Source organism: Gopherus flavomarginatus, chromosome 4, assembly GCF_025201925.1.
Source record: "Gopherus flavomarginatus isolate rGopFla2 chromosome 4, rGopFla2.mat.asm, whole genome shotgun sequence".
Lineage (NCBI taxonomy): Eukaryota > Metazoa > Chordata > Testudines > Testudinidae > Gopherus > Gopherus flavomarginatus.
In genome coordinates this window covers 148,184,660-148,203,813 of record NC_066620.1, presented here as the reverse complement: position 1 = coordinate 148,203,813, position 19,154 = coordinate 148,184,660, and the positions used below count along the sequence as shown (strand labels likewise).

Here is a 19,154-nt window from a genome sequence, read left to right as displayed (position 1 = left end):
CCAACACCCTTACAATAGTTAAAAAGAATTAAAAAGTAGTAGTCACTTCAGAATGGTTTGTCCAAACCATAGTGACACTAACAGGTTAGCAGCTCGTCATTTTCCCCATTATAGTAGACAGTCATCGGTTTTAAGTTGTAAGGGAAAATCCTAATGTGTGTGACTATTTCTGAATTATTTATAACACTTCTGTTTTTCAGGGTATATTAATTTCATTTTTAGCATTTTTCAGTTTTATGCAGATATTCAAAAATAGGGGGTTTTCAGGGCTTACATTATTCATTACAGTGATATATGCTACAATGGGTAATATCTTTATAATGTTCCTTAGCACACTAATGTAGTAGTTTCAAACAGTGCTAAAGCGCACTAGGTAACCTTTAGTCAAGTGCACACGAGCAGGGCCTACACCAACCAATAATGCACAATATGGTAGTGCACTTTAGAAAACACAACTCCGTAGCCTGCATTGCTGCTTGGTGTATACATGCCCATAAATAAAAGTAACTTGTTCCAGAGTTTGTTGAATAAACACCAATTTAATTATTTTTATATCGGGGTATTTCATCAGTCAAAACCTAAAATCAGAAGCCCTAATTATATACAGTAGAAAGAATGACTAAATCCACAGAAACATATTCAGATAAAAGATATAATATTTTATGCAAAACCAAGAAAACCTTTATAAGTTCAGTTAAAAGCAATTATTTGAGGTCTAAACAAGGTTACTTGTACATTTCAAATCTGGTGGGAAGTTTGATCCGAGGAATGAATCACAAAATTCTCCTATGAAAATTAGAACTGATATTTAAGCCAGGTAAATAGCACCTCTGACATGTCAGATTAGCTGCAGCAGATTTCAATATAAAATGTATCACAAGGATAAAGGAAAGCAGAGTATCTGCTCTAGAATTGAAACTGAGTTAGCAGAACAATTTTAAACATGGTTTTAATCTTGTTCATGCTAACACAGCTTAAGCATATTTTGCCTAGCCAAGGTACGCAGTCAAAATGTTTTTTAAAATGCATTTCTATCTAGAAAACCTGGAGTTTAATCAGTAGAGTGAGCACCAGTGGATGATGGTGACATTTGAAAGTGGACAGGCAAATCTGACAGAGAACTGAAGTGTCTGGACAACAAAATCCTGAAAAGTTACTTTTGATCATTTTTACAATGAACTCCAAGTAAAATTAAACACACTTTGACTACTTTACACAAATCATTTACAAAGTAACCATATTATTTAAAAACAGAACATTTTAAAGCCATCAAATATAACAATGTAGTGATACTATTAAAAATAAATTAAAAAGGGAGTCATCTGACTAACAAAGTTCTGAACTATGTAAATGCAAGTAAATGTGTATCAATTTTTATATTCTCTGGGAGGAGATGGCTTGAGCCTTAGAAACTACAGATAAAAAAAAATAGAAGGATGAGGAGATAGTCTGAAAGGCTGTATCTTATTGAGGTAATATAACAGAAGGGACATATGGATTTTCGTGCATTTGGCATATAAATATCTTGCAATACTGGCTACAACAGTGTCATGAGAACACCTGCTCTCACTTTCAGGTTAACAGAAACAAGAAGCAGGCAGCATTATCTCCTGCAAATGTAAACAAACTTGTTTTTCTGAGTGATTGGCTGAACAAGAAATAGGACTGAGTGGACTTGCAGGCTCTAAAAATTTACACTCTTATTTTTGAATGCAGGTTTTTTTGGTACATAATTCTACATTTGGAAGTTCAACTTTCATGATAAAGAGATTGCTCTACAGTACTTGTATTAGATTAACTGAAAAATAATATTTCTCTTGTTTTTTTACAGTACAAATACTTGTAATAAAAAATAAATATGAAGTGACTACTGTACACTTTGTATTCTGTGTTGCAATTGAAATAAATATATTTGAAAATGTAGAAAACATCCAAAAATATTTAAATAAATAGTATTCTATTATTATCAGTGCGATTGTGCAATTAATCATGGTAATTTTTTTAATCACTTGACAGCCCTAGTTTGAAATGCAGAATACAGTTGAGGATTCTAGGTGTATGAACCTCCAACAGATCAAATGTTGAGCTACACAAATGGAAAATCTTTTCCATTTAGAGGAGTAAGTCTTTCTCATGGAGAATTTTCTACTTTGTAGTCGGATTTCTAATACTAACAGGGAGCGCACTATGTCAGTAGCACTCAACCTGCCAACATCCAGGCTGTTGAATGTAATTACCTCAGGTCTGGGAGAACAATGTGACTTTGGTTCTGCTATACTATATCTGGACAGTCTAGAAGAGGCATGGAAGGCTAGACAGACATTCTGAGGAGATTGGTCAGCCAGAACTTCCTTTGCCAATTTGATGGTAGCAGAATCAGTGTAGTTACATCCTGCCTTACTTTGCATATGCTTCTTGGAATCAAAGGATTTGGTAGAAAAGAAATGCATACATGGGACCTTGATCCCACAGTACAAGGAAGGCATCTTGCAATGATCCTGGGTACGTCTCCCCTATCTTTGCTATCAACCAACTCTAATGGAATTTCCCCACCATTGAAACATTTGCTTGATGACAGAGCTCTTCAAAGATCACACATCATTGGTGATAAACTGTCTGCTAGGTTGTTTCTGACTCCTAAACATAAAGAGTGATTTGAGGGTATCCCATTTTGGTGACATCATGTCTATAACTTACTGACATGGAAGTAAAGAGCAGGCATCTCCTTGCTTCTTTAAACAGTACAATACAGATGTGCTGTCTGTGAGAATCTCAACTGTGAAGATCGGTAGAACAGTTTGGCATGCACAGTATTACAGTCTGACTACTCTTTGTTTTAGTAAATTTATATGAAGAGGCATGGCCTTTTGAGACCAAGTTCTTCCAGCTGTACTCCCCAATGCACCTGTGACCCACTTCTTTGTAAGAGGAGGTGTGAAGAAGAATATGCTCTTCAAATATCTTTGTGGTCTAACCACCAGTACAGTGCCAATAGGATGTTTGCTTTCTCATTCTTGTAAAGAACAAATGACACACTGAGCAATGGTCAGGGACATAGATCTCCCTGAGATAAAATAGACAGCAGATACAGCTCTCCGTAAGTGGGATTAAACCATCACAGCCTGAGGGCTTTGAATCCATCATTTTTGCATGGGTAGAGATACACCCAGTCCTAAGGAACAAATTAAATTTAGTTTGATTTTTTTAAAATATATAACCAAATAAAAAAATGTGAGGAAAAACCTTAAAGGGAATTAACCCTATCTAATTTGCAAGAGAAGTAAATTCCGCAGGGTGGCACACAGACACCACTCATTACATCTCACTGTCATGGACACTAAGAGGGAACTGAGGGACAGTTCTGACCACTCTGCCCTTTATGACATTGGGTGGATGGGCACAAGGACATGAATAGTGCAGGTGTGGCCCAATAGATATTGCTATTCAAAAGATTCCTCTCTTGTATGTATGGGCACCTAGAGTGTGAGCCATGCTGACATATACCCACAGAACAACTTTGGTGTACTTTTAAAATTTGCTACAATTTTATTTGCATAGCTTTGTTTATAATTCACTTTATATCATGTTATGTATTAACAAGTGAGCCATTTTTAAAAACTTACTTTTAAACCCAAATATTAACATGGGGAAATCACAAGCTTGTTGAATTTAAAATTCAGTTTTTCTGCAGTCGTTGCTATTTAGTCCAGCAGGTGCAAAGAAATGGCTTCATTTTAAAGTCTCTTGTTAAAAGCAAGTAGGAATGGTAATAGCCAGAGGTGGGGAAGCATTTCCAGATTAACCACAAGTACTTGCCCTCACCACCCAGTACTCTAAACTGCTGTTCAGTGCAACTCTTATTTCCAATGACATGGCAAACCATATAAAATAAGTGTGCCTGAATACCTCATCAATTAACATGTGATAAATCAGATCTAAATATTTATATTAATTATAAGTCTGCTCTCATGAAATCTGTTGTATGCAGTGCCGATGAAGCTGCGCTAGTCTCAGAATATTAGAGAGACAAGGTGAGTTAGGCAATATCTTTTACTGGACCCTGAAATCTATTTATTAAAATATAGAAACACAACATAACATTTTATTTGCAATGTGACTGTTCTTGTAATTCTATAGTTGTGGAATTATATGAGGAATCACATCTCTATTTCAGCAATAAATACATTAAAATATAAAAGCAGGAATGCTTAGTGAATGTTCGCTACAGTTAGAAAAAATGCCAGAATACAGAGGGCGACCAAACCCTGTCCAGATGTATATGGGGAGGATTTGTGAGGGACGGAGTAGCAACTAGGAAGAGGGTGCAAAGAGCCTACCTTACACTTATAGAATATGTCGTATTAGAATTAAACTCTCTTCTGTCCTCAGTATTAGTAATAGGATGACATGGCTGAGAAATGGAGCCCCTGCTCCATGTTAGTGCCACTAGTAATAATGCCCATCTCCCCAAAACAGCGTGCAAAGGGGAAGAGCAATGGTGGAGCCATAGACCCAACTACCCTCTACATCTGTGATGCAACTCCTATTGCCACGGGCAATCCCTAGAAGCCCCAAGAGAAATTCAGGCTGAGCCAGCCAGCATTCGTCTGGGATTCCTGCTACAGTACAACCTCACCCGATCTTGCTCTACTCACAAACTTCCCTTTCCAATGCAATGCTGTTCCTTTGAGGTACAATATAACCCACAAAGGAATATTTCCTGCTCAAAGTTCTAATAAATAAATCTGGGGAGTGGTCCTACTTTGAGCAGGGGATTGGACTAGATGACCTCCTGAGATCCCTTCCAACCCTCATGTTCTATTATTCTAATGTACCAATGTAACCAATCAGTGTTATCAATCAACTATATAGATGTCAATATAAAATATTTTAATGGAACATGGCACCTAGTCAATACACGTTGACACTTGTTACTATCATGGCCCTGATTCTGCCAAGCCTTCTGCATACGCATAACTTTACACACTGTGAACAGTCCCATTGATTTATACACAAACATCTTAGTGTGTTGGTAAAATTAAATAATTTTGCTAAACATTTCTTTTATCCTTTAAAATAACAATTTTGTGCGCTATAATTTGATTATGTCTTCCTTCTCCAGTTGTTCCTCATGTAACACAAATAACTTGTACACATATACAGATAAAACATACATCGGCATGCGCAAAAAGGTAATTGCATACATTTTTCACTGGCGCTGCTTAGAGTTTTAAAAATATAGCCCAAAAAGTTTGTGTTTTATCTATTAATATCTTGAACTTGGGTATTTTGTAAAACAAAGTGTTATGCTATACATTTAAAAAGTAAACTAACTGTTAACAAAAGGGATTTTCTAAATGTACATACATACTTAAGGGAGAAAACACAAATGAAGAGCTGTCAGATTTTTATATATAATAGCTTATCACAAGACTGTAGTCCAACTGTCTGTTTTTTCATGAACTGTTAATAAATTCTCTAAAAACAAACCTTAAAAAGTCAAAAAAATCCTAAATCAACATTAAAAAAATTGAACACACCCAACCCTACAATACTGGAAAATAAGAAAGTAACCCTAACAACCTTACCTCTGCCACAGTCCACCACCAGCATGATCCCCAAAGTAAAGCAAGTGTCTGTCTACGATAGTCTTGTCTATGGTATCAGTTTTGGGGGATTGTTTTGTTTTGTTTTGCTGAATGTAAGAAGGAGAGTACACATGCCAAGACAAGTCCACCATTCATAAATATAGCATTTTATACCTTCTTCTGATCAACCGTTCTTGCTAGTACAGCAAAGCAAGGCAGGGGCATTGCCCACTCACTATGCCCTATTCCAACTCCCTTTGGAAAAGCCAGTGTTGCTTCAGCTATGGGTTGTAATATTCTAATCTAGAATCACAGAATCATAAGGCTGGATGGGATCTTGAACAGTCATCTAGTCCAGTCCCCTGTGCTGAGGCAGGACCAAGTAAACCTAGACTGTCCCTGAGAGGTGTTTGTCCAACCTGTTCTCAAAAAACTCCAATGATGGGGATTCCACAATCTCCCTTGGAAGCCTATTCCAGAGCTTAACTACTCTTACAGTCAAAGTTTTTCTTAATATCTAAACAAAAATTCCTTGCTGCAGATTAAGCACATTACTTCTTGTCCTATCTTCAATGAAGATTGAGAACAATTGATCACCACCCTCTCTATACCAGTCCTTGACAAGTGAAAACTATCAGGTTGTCCTCAGTCTTCTTTTCTTAGAACTAAACACATCCAGTTAGGTTTTCTAAACCTTTTATCATGTTTGTTGTTCTCCGCTGGACTCTCTTCAATTTGTCCCTATCTTTCTTAAAGTGTGGCACCCAGAACTGGACACAGTGCTCCAGTTGAGGCCTCACCATGCTGAACAGAGAGGGACAATTATCTCCTGTGTCTTACATTCGACACTCCTGTAAATACACCTTTACCCCGATACAACAGTCATTGGGAGACAAAAAAATCTCACCGCGTTATATCAAACTTGCTTCCCCCACCCGTTCCTTGATCCCTGATCGCCCCCTCCAGACACCTCCCCTTCCCTAATCACCCCCTACCCAACCTCCCTGTTCTCTGACTGCTCCAACCCCTATCCACCTGCCCCACCCCGACAGGCACTCACCAGCAGCGGTGGTGAGAAGCAGAGCAGTGTGGCCCCAGTCCGCTCTACTCCACCAGCTCCCAGCCGTGGCGCTCTGCTTCCCGCCATCAGTGAGAGCACGGAGGTTGGGGAAAGGATTCCCCCCACCTGAGGTGGGAAGCGACGTGACGTGGCCCCAGCCCTCTCTGCTTTCCTTCTCCGGCCCCAGCCATGTCGCTGGGGGGCAGCGGGGGAAGGGTCCTGCACTCACCTGCCTGGTGAAAGTGGAGAGCCACGGCTGGGAGCTGGCGGAGTGGAGCTGGCTGGGACTGGGCTGTTCCGCTTCCTGCTGCCGGTGAGTGCGGGGAGGTTGGGGAAAGGACACCACTCCGCACTCACCGGCAGCGGGAAGTGGAGCAAAGTGGCCCCAGCCCGCTCCATTCTGCCAGCTCCCAGCACTCCACTTCCTGCTGCCGGTGAGTGCGGAGAGGTTGGGGAAAGGATGTCCCTCCTGTACTCACCTGCGGCGGGAAGTGGAGCGCTGTGGCTGGGAGCTGGCGGAGTGAAGTGGGCTAGGGCCAGGCTGTTCCACTTCCGCCACTGCTGGTGAGTGTGTGTGTGGGGGGAATCCCTTCCCCCAAGCCCCCTCCCCCAAGCAATATGGCTGGGGCCGGCGCGAGCGAAGCAGAGCGGGCTGCTCCTGGCCCCCTGCTAATCCTCCGGGCCATCCTGGGACTGCGGGGTCCCCAAAAGTGCCCTCCCACAGCTCTTACCCCCCAGACTCTTGGGGGGGAGGAAGCCACTGACAGCCCCTGAGACCCTCTGCCCTTTATCAAACCCCTTGGCAAAGCCTGGTCCGGCACCCTTAACACACTGTTCAGAGCAGCGTGTCAGAGCTTTACTGTGCTATATGCGAACCCACGTTATATCGGGGTAGAGGTGTATATCCCAAACTAGATGGACACCTACAGGCAGCATACTAGTGAATGGCAACAGTTATACGTCATCAGAAAGGCTGCTATATTTTTCATCCAAAAGCATGATCTATTGTTTTTAGGACCTCTTCTAATCAAGTGTTACTTATAAACAGCTAGTGGTGAGCAAGCAAAGAACTATGGTACTCTAGCTGTGGTACTCTTTTTTATTTTAAAATGTTTGCCCTAAAAGACAATTTTCTTGTTTTCTAACGTTTGTGTTTATAAAAATTCATTGGTCTTAAGTTTTGTCCCCCTCACTGATTCATATTTGCAGCCTTAACTTCATCTTAATGTTCATCCGTGAATTCTTCCACGCCTCGATTGTCCCCTCTGGTTATGTACCACAAACAGAGCATCTCCCAGTCACTTCTTCTCAGCTTATGCACACATGACCAGAATTCATTACCGAATCTGGCCTGCTGGTTGGATCATTAGCTTTCCCAGCCTGAGCCAGGTACTGACAGGGAGCACAATGGGAACAGTGATCCACGCCCCGCTCCTACTCACTAAAAAGATAGGAGAAGGGAGTTCTGTAAGTACAACATTGTCTCTGTTCCCCTCCATCATCTAGAAGAATATGAATACTCTTCTGGGGCAATTTTGTGTGGAGTAAGAGGAGGAGGAGCAGCTAACTAGCTTCTTTTCGGAATATCATCCCCTACTGACTTGGCAGATTTCCACACAGATATCCAATGCTATCTGAGCTTCAACCATCACTGTTACAGGACAGCCACAGAGTACTTAGCCAATGGCAGTACAGAAAAAGGCACACTACACAGAATGCCATTTGCTACAAAATATATTCCCAATTCTAGTATTCTTCCCTAGTTACACTTACTAAAGCATTCACATCATTTCTTGTTTTTAATCAAACTAACAGGGCTAGGAACAAAAGTGCTGGGTAGCTGGAAATTCTAGCTTTAAAGTAATTTTATCTTTAATGGGTGTCAAGACATCACTTCTCAATAGAAGAGATTCTGATTTATTTTAAAAAACCTTAGTTTTAACCTTTTTAAATATTCAAATAATTAGTCTTTTGTTCCAACTGGTAAATAAAACCCTGGGGTTTTCCCCATAAAACTTAAATTTTGCTTTTATATATATCAGTTTTCAGTCATAGCTCTCAAGGTGCTTTTACGAAGGAAGGTAAGTATCACTGTCTCTGTTTTAATTTTGCAAATGAGTGAAAGTGAGGCATAGAAGAGTATAGTGATTTGCACAAGGTCACACATAAGGTCAGCACCAGAGTGAGAAACTCCACTATACCACATTGTCTTCCATCTAAGATGCCACATATTTTAGAAAACAGATATCTAAAACTACATTATAGTAACATATTATATGTTTTCCCTATCTGTTTTCCCATCTATAATATGGGGATAATGATAATGAGCTCCTTAGTAAAGCAAAATTTAATTATTAGATTATTACTAGCATGAATTTGGAATGATCTAGACATCTTACTCATGAGCAATGCAGTCATCACAAACACAGGCCAATATAAACTTCGCCCTACTCTACCTCATCATTGGCTGGCTTGTGAGGCCTTACATTCAACTTGACAGCTTCTCTGTATTTGTCTATCTATATGCAACATAATAACTTTTGAATACTGTATCTGATCACTTCCAAAATGTCAAGGAACATGCCAGGCATCAATCGCCAGAACCCTATTGATTTGGGGGACATCAAAAGATGGGCAACAAATGGAGCCACTGGCCTCTGTTTATGCCAACCATTAACATCTTACAGAATAAGAATAGTCCTGCTCATCCGCCCAACAGAGTTTAACATGTTGCCACCCTAAAGAAAACTAATTGCTCTCTCTGCTGGGAGACTGGGGATGGATTCTCAGCAAACAGGAGTAACCAGAGAGAGAACTTCCTTCCTTCCTTCCTCCCTCCTTCCCATTTTGCCTCCTGTTTGGGGTGAGATGGCACCATCCAGTCTGGAGGGAAGAAAAGTACTCTGTCTCAAAAATTTTTTTAAAAAGAGTGAAAGAGAGGAAGGGAGGGAGAGTGAGGGAAACATACACAGAGAGACAAGGTGTAAAGTGGTGGTTCTCAACAGGCATTCACAGAGGTCTTCCAGGGGGTACACAGGCACTGATTACCCCTCTTTCCCACAGGTGCTCGACCTCCTCCTCTGCACCTGGCTCCATCCCTATTCCAACCCCTTCCCCAAAGCCCCCACCCCAACTCCACCCCCTCCCTTCCCCTATTCCAACTCCTTCCCCAAATCCCCACCCTAGCCCTGCCTCCTCTCCTGAGCATGTCATGTTCCTGCTCCTCCCCCTCCCCAGAGCACGCTACCACCACCAAACAGCTGTTTGCTGGTGGCCGGGCAGGCAATGCTGGGAGGCAGGCGGAGAAGCAGGGACACAGCGCACTCAGGGGGGAGGAAGTGAGGCCAGGGGGGAGGGGGGAGACTTGGCTGCCTGTCTGTGCAGAGCACCCACTAATTCTTCCCCCGGGTGCTCCAGCCCCAGAGCACCCATGGAGTCAGTGCCTATGAGGGGGTACATTAACTCATATAGATATTTGCCTAGCACTAGCAACGTCAGTAGAAACTAAAATTTCATATAGATGACTTGTTTATACGGCTCTTAGTGTTGTCAACTTTCTAATTACTCAAAACAGAACACCCTTGCTCAGTCTCTTCCCTGAGGCCCTGCCACGTCCCTTTTCTGAGGCCCCAGCCCCCACTCACTTCAGCCCCCCTCCCTCCATTGCTCGCTCTCCTCCACCCTCACTCACTTTCACTGGGCTGGGACAGAGGTGCAAGATGGTGTGAGGGCTCCAGCTGGGGCAGGGGGTTAGGAGGGGGTGCAGTCTATGACTGGGGGTGCGGACCTCAGGGTGGGTCTGGGGATGAGGGGTTTGGGGTGCAGGAGGGGGCTCCAGGCTAGGGCCAAGGGGTTTGGAGTGCAGAAGTGGGCTCAGGGCTGGGGAAGGGAGTTGGGGTGCAGGGATGCAATTGGAGGTGTGGGCTCCAGGGATGAGGGGTTTGGGGTGCAGGAGTGGGTTCTGGGCTGGTGCCGAGTTTGGAGTGCAGGAGTGGGCTGGGGCAGGGGGTTGGGGTATCGGTGGGGGCTCTGAGAGGGGGTGCAGGCTCTGGGGTGGCACCAGGGATGAGGGGTTTGGGGCGCAGGAGGGGGCTCAGGGCTAGGGTTGACAGTGCAGGAGAGGATTTGGGGTGCAGGCTCCGGGTGGGAGTTTGGGTGCAGGAGGGTGTTCCAACCTGTTGCAGTGGATTGGGCATGGGCTCCAGCCAGGCGGCACTTACTTCAGCTGGCTCCCTGTCAGTGGCACAGGGGACTAAGGCAGGCTCCGCGCTGCCCCCAGAAGCAGCCAGGATGCCTGGTCCCTAGGCAGAAGTGCGGTCGGACAGCTCTGAGTGGTGTGCGCCGCCCCTACAGCTCCCATTGTCCACAGTTCCCAGCAATGGGAGGTGGGGAGCCAATGCTCGGGCGTGGCCAGCACATAAATCCTCCCTCGTTCCTGCGCCTAGGGGCCACAGGGACATGTCACCACTTCCAGGAGATGCGCTGAGCTAGGGCAGGCAGGAAGCCTGCTAGCCCTGCTGACCAGACTTTTAACGGCCCAATCAGCAGGGATGACCAGCGCTGCCAGGGTCCCCTTTCAACTGGGCATTCCGGTAGAAAACCAGACACCTGGCAACGCAGACTACTCTCTACATGTATACGCTGAAATCTACATACAATATCTATATTGCAATTTATTTTATAGTTATATGGTCAAAATAGAAAGTGCATAATTTTTCAGGAATAGTGAGCTGTGACACTTCTGTATTTTATATGTCTGATTTTGTAAGCAAGTAATTTTTAAGGGAGGTGAAACCTGGGGGCACGCAAGGCAAATCAGACTCCTACAAGGAGTCCAGTAGTCTGGAAAGGTTGAGAGACACTGGTGTAAAGAATGAGGGATCCTGATGAGGAAGAGTTGGGGGAAACAGAGCCCCTGGCATGGTGGGGAGAATGAGGACCCTGGGGTGAAGGGAACAGGGAGGAGAATGGGGGATCCTGCAGTGCGGGGAGGAGGGCAGGGAGCCCTGGCACAGTGGGGAGAATGGGGGGGGACGCAGGTGGGCAAAGTGGAGTGCCTGGTGTGCGAGGGTGGCGGGCACACAGAGGCTGTGGCATGGGGGAGAAGTGAACGCGCAGAGCCCCTGCCACCGGAAAGAAGGGCGATCTGGGAATGAGATTCAGCCATTTCCCCGCCCCCGGGAAGGGGCTCGCTGCTACCAGTCCAAATCAGCGCCTGCCCCGGGGCCGAGAGCGCAGCGGGCAGGGCGATGCAGACCCCGCCGCCCTGGGGCTTAGGGAGCTCCGAGGCTCCCGCTCCGGCCTATCAGCGCCTCCGGGCCGGACTCCCGGCCTGCTCCTTCCGCTGCCCAACCCGGGGCCGCCGAGGCCTCAAGGGAGGCCGCCAGCCGCTGCCCCAGCGCATGGCGGGCAGGGAGCTGGCTGCCGGCTGCCGCCTCCCGCCCAGGCAGACGGACCCGGAGGACGTTGCTGGGTCCCGCTGCCCCCGCCCCACGCCGGCCCCTCGCTCACCCGGGCTCTTCAGGTTGTAGCGGGACTCCATGGCGCGGACGGCGGCTCCCAGCGACCGGCCCGGGGGCGGGGACTCGCGCAGCTGCTGCTGACTCGGCTCCGGTTGCGGCAGGAAACTGCCCTGACGTGGCAGCGGCAGCTCTGTGACTCCGGCAGGGAGGGCCCTGCGCGCCCGACACCGCCCCGCTACCCGTCCCTTCTGCCCCGTACCGCCCCCGGCGCCGGTACTGCTCGTAGCGCTGCCTCTGTCCTCGGTACCCTCCTCGAGCCCCTTCTGCTGGCGCCCCCACCGCCAGTACCTCCCCGATACTGCCTCATCCTCGATACCCTCATCCCTGATACGCACCTCTTAGCCTTAGTCCCTTATCCCTGATACAGCCCCCAATCCCCCTCCCGGTACCACTCCCATCCCCGATTCTGTCCCTCCAATCCAGCTTTCATTCCCCCAGTCCGCTTCCTGATACCACCCTGATCGGCTCGGGTGACCAGACAGCAAGTGTGAAAAATCGAGACAGGGGGTGGGGGGGTAATAGGAGCCTAGATAAGAAAAAGACCCTATAAAATCGGGACATCTGGTCACCCTACCTGATTGTCTCCTGATGCTGCCCCCTCTGAGATAGCCTTAGTGATACTACCCCATCTCAAATACTCCTACTAATACTGGCCCCATCCCTGATACCACCATCCCCAATAAAGTCCCCCGTGCCTGGCCCCCATCCTGATATCTGCCACATCCCTGATCCCCTTCCTGATACCATCCCTATTCCTGATACCTCTGCTAATACTGCCCCCATCCCTGTTGCCACTCCCAGCACTGATTCCCCTTCTCCCTCGAAAATACAACCCCTCATCCCGGATGCCTCTCCTGATATTGCCCCTACTCTGATACAATCCCTGCACCCCTACTGATACTGGCCACAATCTGCCAATACAGCCCCTCCATTGTTGACACAACCTCACCGCTAATGTTGCCCCCATTCCTGATATCACTCATAATACCTCTCCCACCCTAATACAGCCCCACTGCCAACAACACCTCTATCCTGATACAGCCCGCACTGCTGACATTGCCCCATACCTGATCCCTTCTGATCTCCAATACCCACCCCCAATACCACCTCGATCACCCCACTATCAGTAGACCTCCATCCCCAGTATCCCTCCCAATACCATCTTATTGCCCATATTGCCCTCTCCATGATACCCCATCATACCTCTCTCACCCTGATACATCCCCACTGCTGATACTTTCCCTATAGTTCTCCCAGTACTTTCCCTGCCTTGTTACATCCCCACCACTTATACCCTTCTCAGTACCACCTTGCATTAACACCTTCATCCCACATACCTGTCCCAATACCTCCCCTGTGCTGATGCACCCTTACCTGGGATACTGACCTAATTATTTAGATTGAAAATTCTTTGGGAGGGGGACTGTCTTTTGTTTCATGTTTGTACTGCGCCTAAGACAATGGATCCTGGTCCATGACTGAGACACCTAGGCACTATGATAATGCAAATAACTAATAAATAATAATAATAATAAACCTATATTTATAAAAGTAGCCTGATTTTCAGCACTACTGAATTCCTATTGACCTCAGTGAGAGATGTGAGCTAGCAGCATCTCTGAATCAATCCCTTTTTACTGACGTGCCTAATTTTAGTCACATAAGTTTGAAAATGTTGGTCTTGGCATGTTTATGTTATTGTTCCTTATTTCTTGTCCCTACCTCCATATCTTTTCCTTCCCATCTCAACTTTCTCATATCCTATGTCCCTCTGTAAACCATCAGCAGTGAAAACCAGTTGCAAGCAGAAAAGTTGAACACTGCAATGGTTACACACACCTGTACATTTTTGCCTACTTAATTACCTTTTAGTTTAAATTTCAAAAGTTACTCTTCACTTTCTACTCCTAAAATTGTTGCATAGTGTTGTTGACGTAGCACGGCAATTTAAGAGTTAGCTGCATTTTGGTAGTAGACAAGTGATCTTTATGTATATAGTGCAAAATTCTGGGTACAGTAGTTGGAGGAACAGGGCGTATTTAACCTTGCCTCTCACCATGACTCACCCTTACAGCGGGAGGGCAGGATTCAAATACAGAACACAGAAGTGCATTAGGCTGAGAGATTAGCTACTACATCAGCTGACGCACAAAAGGACCCACTGTTGTGTAGGTAATGTCCAAGAACACATGGCCCCATCTTAAGTGCATAATCAGCATAGAAACATAGAAGTGTAGGACTGGAAGGGACCTCAAAAAGTCATCTAGTACAGTCTCCTGCATTCAAGGAAGGATTAAATAATAACTAGACCATTCCTGACCAGTGTTTGTCTAACCTGTTCTTAAAAAACTCCAATGATGGAGATTCCACAACCTCCCTATGCAATTTGTTCCAGAGCTTAACTACTCTGACAGGAAGTTTTTCCTAAATTCCAACCTAAACCTCCCTTGCTGCAATTTAACCCATTGCTTCTTGTCCTACTCTCAGAAGTTACGGAGAACAATTTTTCACCCTTCTCTTTGTAACAACATATATGTACTTGAAAACTGTATTATGTCCCCTCCTAGTCTTCTCTTCTCCCTACTAAACAAACCCAGTTTTTTTAATCTTTCCTCATGGATCATGTTTTCTAGAACTCCGATCATTTTTGTTGCTCACCTCTGGACTTTCTACAATTTATCCACATCTCTTTTGAAATGTGGCACCCAGAACGGGACACATTACTCCAGTTAAAGCCTTATCAGTGCTAAATAGTGAAAGAATTATTTCTCATGTCTTTCTTACAGCACTGCTGCTGATGCATCCCAGAATGATGTTCCCTTTTTTTTTAAACTGTGTGACACTGTTCACTCATATTTAGCTTTTGATCTGCTATACCCCGCAATCCCTTTCCACAGGACTCCTTCCTAGTCATTTCTCATTTTGTATGTGTGCAATTGATTGTTCTTTCCTAACTGAAGTACTTTTCATTTGTCCTAATTGAATTTAATCCTGTTGATTTCAGATCATTTCTCCAGTTTGTCTAGATTATTTTGAATTTTAAACCTATCCTCCAAAGCACCTGCAACCCCTCCAGCTTGATAATCTTCCACAAACTTTATAAGTATACTCTCGATGCCATTATCTAAATCATTTATCAAGATATTGAATAGAACCAGACCCAGGACTGATCCCTGTGGGACCCCATTAGATATGCCCTTCCAGCTTGACTGTGAACTCCTGATAACTTCTCTCTGGGAATGGTTTTCCAACCAGTTATGCACCTACCTTATAGTAGCTCCATCTACACTATATTTCCCTAGTTTGTTTATGAGAAGGTCATGCAAGACTGTATCAAAAGCCTTACTAAAGTCAAGATATAGCACATCTACCACTTTCTCCCATCCACAGGGCTTGTTACCCTGTCAAAGAAAGCTATTAGTTTTGTTTGATATGATTTGTTCTTGACAAATCCATGTTGACTGTTACTTGTCACTTTATTATATTCTAGGTGTTTGAAAATTGATTGCTTAATTATTTGCTCCATCTTTTAGGGTACTGAAGTTAAACTGGCTAATCTGTAATTCCCTGGGTTGTCCTTATTCCTCCTTTTATAGATTGGCACTATATTTGCCATCTTTCAGTCCCCTGAAATATCTCCAATCTCTCTTATCAGCAGTTTAGGGGGTCTGACATCTTCAGATGGTATGTTGCAGGCACTAGGAATGGTGCATGTGAATTTGTCCCACTTGTTTTTAAAGGATCAGTAAGGAGTGGCACAGCACACAAACTTGCCCATCCTTCCTCACTTGGCTACCCTGAGTCATCTTGCCACGTACTAGTTGAATGGCTATGGGACTCACTACAGGGCCAGACCCTTTCACTCTTCACTATAATAAGGGCAGTACTTTGCCCAAAATCTGTAAAGAAATTTAGAATCCTCCTGACTGAAGGGCATTTTAAATAAAGGCATCATCAGGTGAATACTTGTGTAGGTCAAATAGAGTAATATTTAGATGAGTTGACTGTTGTCTCTGTTTGGGTTATGGTAATTGTGCTTGACAGCGGTTACAGCATCACTTAATATAGCTCACAAAGGAAGCACCTGCACTTAATATGAACAATTCGTTTCTAGCTAGAAGAAGAAATACACAATCATAACTACATCAGACTAAATATTATGGAAATAATCCAAATACAGTCTTAATTTTTAAAAAGTACGAATCTATTGTAGTTTTTTCCATTCAATTAAATTACATCTTTGCCAGTTTGGGAACATGGGTTACCATACTAGGTTTAACTGCATATCTTGATTACCTTTAGATACATGTAGGAAGCTAGGTTTTAACTCCACAACTCTCCATGCTACCTGCTAGCTTGTAATAGCCTCCCACTGAAGGACCGTGTGTACCATGGCTGCAAGCACCCCTTCACTAATTTCCATAGGCAATATTGCCAACCTCAAAAGTCAGGGCCCCCAATACCATGATTTTTTTTAATTACATTTGGGGGGGGATTATTTGCCTTCTGTTTCCAAGCCTTCATCATGCTCCATTGCAAGCTTCTCTGCAACCTGGAGGTCTAGAAACTTTGTTTTTTAAATGAAAGGTGAGATTCTCATATAATCACTTGACTGAGCTGGGGCTTTAAGTAAAAACATCAAATATCATGAGACTTGTAGTAAGGCCACAAATGTTGGCAACACTGCATTGGACATGCACACATTGTCACATGATCTAACTAGGCTATTTCCCATGCTGAAAAACTAAAAGTGCTCAGTTGTAGTAAGCAGAAACTAAAATGTACCTGTATTTACATTGCTACAGCAAACAAATATTTCCTTCTATATGCAGTCACCAGAGAAAGAAACAAGATTTGACAGCTCTTCATAAAGTGACCTCCTTCGGGACACTTAGGATAACCACTATTGCTGTCCCCAAATATTTAAAAAAAAATCATGAACCAGGCCTCAGAAAAAGAGATTAATCACATTTTTACTTTTTACACAATCAGCTCACAAACACATTGTTTCTGATACTGGTAAAGGAAAACGGTATGGTTAATGCATATTTTGTATCTAGGTTTGATACATTTTTCTGTGCTCTTGTGGATATTAGTGAATTAAACTAACCAATGTGAAATTGAATCATTGTTTATTTTCTCCTGCAGGTCAAGTAATTGTGTGAGAATGGCTAATAAAAAACATCCCTTCCATTTCCCAGCTTTTCAGCTCCCAGCAGCTGATCCAGCTCAACATCGGGCCAGGTTTTCATACAGCAGGGATTTGGTCTGTTCAAGAGGAATTGCAGTGTAACATCTTGTTAACTAGAGCCTATATAAATAATTGCATTTTTATATACTCTGATCTTTTAAATGCACATGCAAATAATTTCTTCAAAGGGAGTTTTATGAGATCTCAAAAGTTTGTGGAAAAGTATAATGGTTTCCTTTAAAAAGTAGTATCCCCCACTGACACCAAGGACCACATTTAAAACACATTGCTTTATTGATTTACAATTTCTAGCCTTTCAACTCAGGTATTTGGCTGAAAGAATTTAAATAACCAAAATAAACTTTTTTAAAAGTAACATTAATTTATATAGTTTTATAACATGTCCCCATTATAAAACCAAACAGCTATCTCTTATTTGGAACACATATTGTGCTCATTATGTACTGGGTCAGATCAATAGTCCATCTAGCCCAGCATCATAGGTTATTAGGAATCTCAAGAGATCATCTAGTCCAACCCTCTGCTCAAAGCAGGACCAACCCCCAAATGGCTCCCTAAAGGATTGAACTTGCAACCCTGGCTTTAGGAGGCCAATGCTCAAACCACTGAGCTATCCCTCCCCCCCTTGAAGAGGGATGCTCTGTGCTATGGGAGTAGAGAGGCCTGGGTTCCTGGGACCCCACTGATCATTCAGTCCAGCTGGTTCATCCTCCATGTCCATTGTCCTCGGCACTAGTTCCTGTCTTCCAACCATGACCAATGCCAGATGCTTCAAAGGGAATGAACAGAACAGGGCAGTTTCAATTAATTCACCTTCTGTCATCCAGTCCCAGCATCTGGAAGTCAGAGCCTTAGGGACACCCAGAGCATGGGGTTGCATCCTTGACCATCTTGGCTAATAGCCATTGATGAATCTACCCTCCATGAAGTTATCTAATTCTTTTTTGAACCCAGTTAATAGTTTTGGCCTTCACAACATCCCCTAGCAACAGGATCCACAGGTTGACTGCATGTTGTGTAAAGAATTACATCCTTAAATTTGTTTTAATCCTGCTGTTTATTAATTTCATTGGATGACTCCTGGTTCTTGTGTTATGTGAAGGGGTAAATAAACTTCCTTATTCACTTTCTTCATGCCAGTCATGACTTTATAGGCCTCTATTTTATCCCCCTTAGTCCTCTTTTCAAAGCTGAATAGTCCCAGTCTTTTTAATCTCTCCTCATATGGAAGCTGTTTTCATTCCCTTCATCATTTTTGTTGCCCTTCTCTGTACCTTTTCCATTTCTAATATATCTTTTTTGAGATGGGGTGACCTGAACTGCATGCAGTATTCAAGGTGTGATCATATAATGGATTTATATATGGGCATTATGATATTTTGTTTTATTATTTATCCCTTTCCTAATGGTTCCTAACATACTGTTAGCTTTTTTAACTGCTGCTGCACACTGAGAGCATATTTTCAGAAAACTGTCTATGGTGACTCCAAGATCTCTTTCTTGGGTGGTAACAACTAATTTAGATCCCATCATTTGGTATGTGTAGATGGGATTATGCTTTCCAATGTGCATTACTTTACATTTATCAACACGGTTGGGAACCAGCTAAGGAAGCAGGTGCTCGGGGCGGCCAATACAAAGGGTCGGTACTCTGTCCGCTACTGTGCAGTACATCCAGCTCTTTGGTGGGAATTTGGTGACAGGTCCCTCAGCCCCTCTCTTCCTTTTTGAGCTGCCACCGAAGTGTCGCTGAAGAGGAAGAGAGGAAGTGA

At 43.8% G+C, this 19,154-nt stretch overlaps 1 protein-coding gene across 2 annotated transcripts in view; it reads right to left on the bottom strand.

Moving 5' to 3' along the window:
* Positions 1–12,278, bottom strand: part of UBE2J1 (ubiquitin conjugating enzyme E2 J1) — a 65,497-nt gene extending 53,219 nt beyond the window's left edge. For both annotated transcript variants that reach the window (XM_050949329.1, XM_050949331.1), the window contains exon 1: positions 12,160–12,278. In XM_050949329.1, the coding sequence (XP_050805286.1) occupies positions 12,160–12,190 (31 nt within the window). In that variant the 5' untranslated portion in view covers positions 12,191–12,278. The remainder of the gene's footprint in view (positions 1–12,159) is intronic.
* Positions 12,279–19,154: the final 6,876 nt, after the last annotated feature.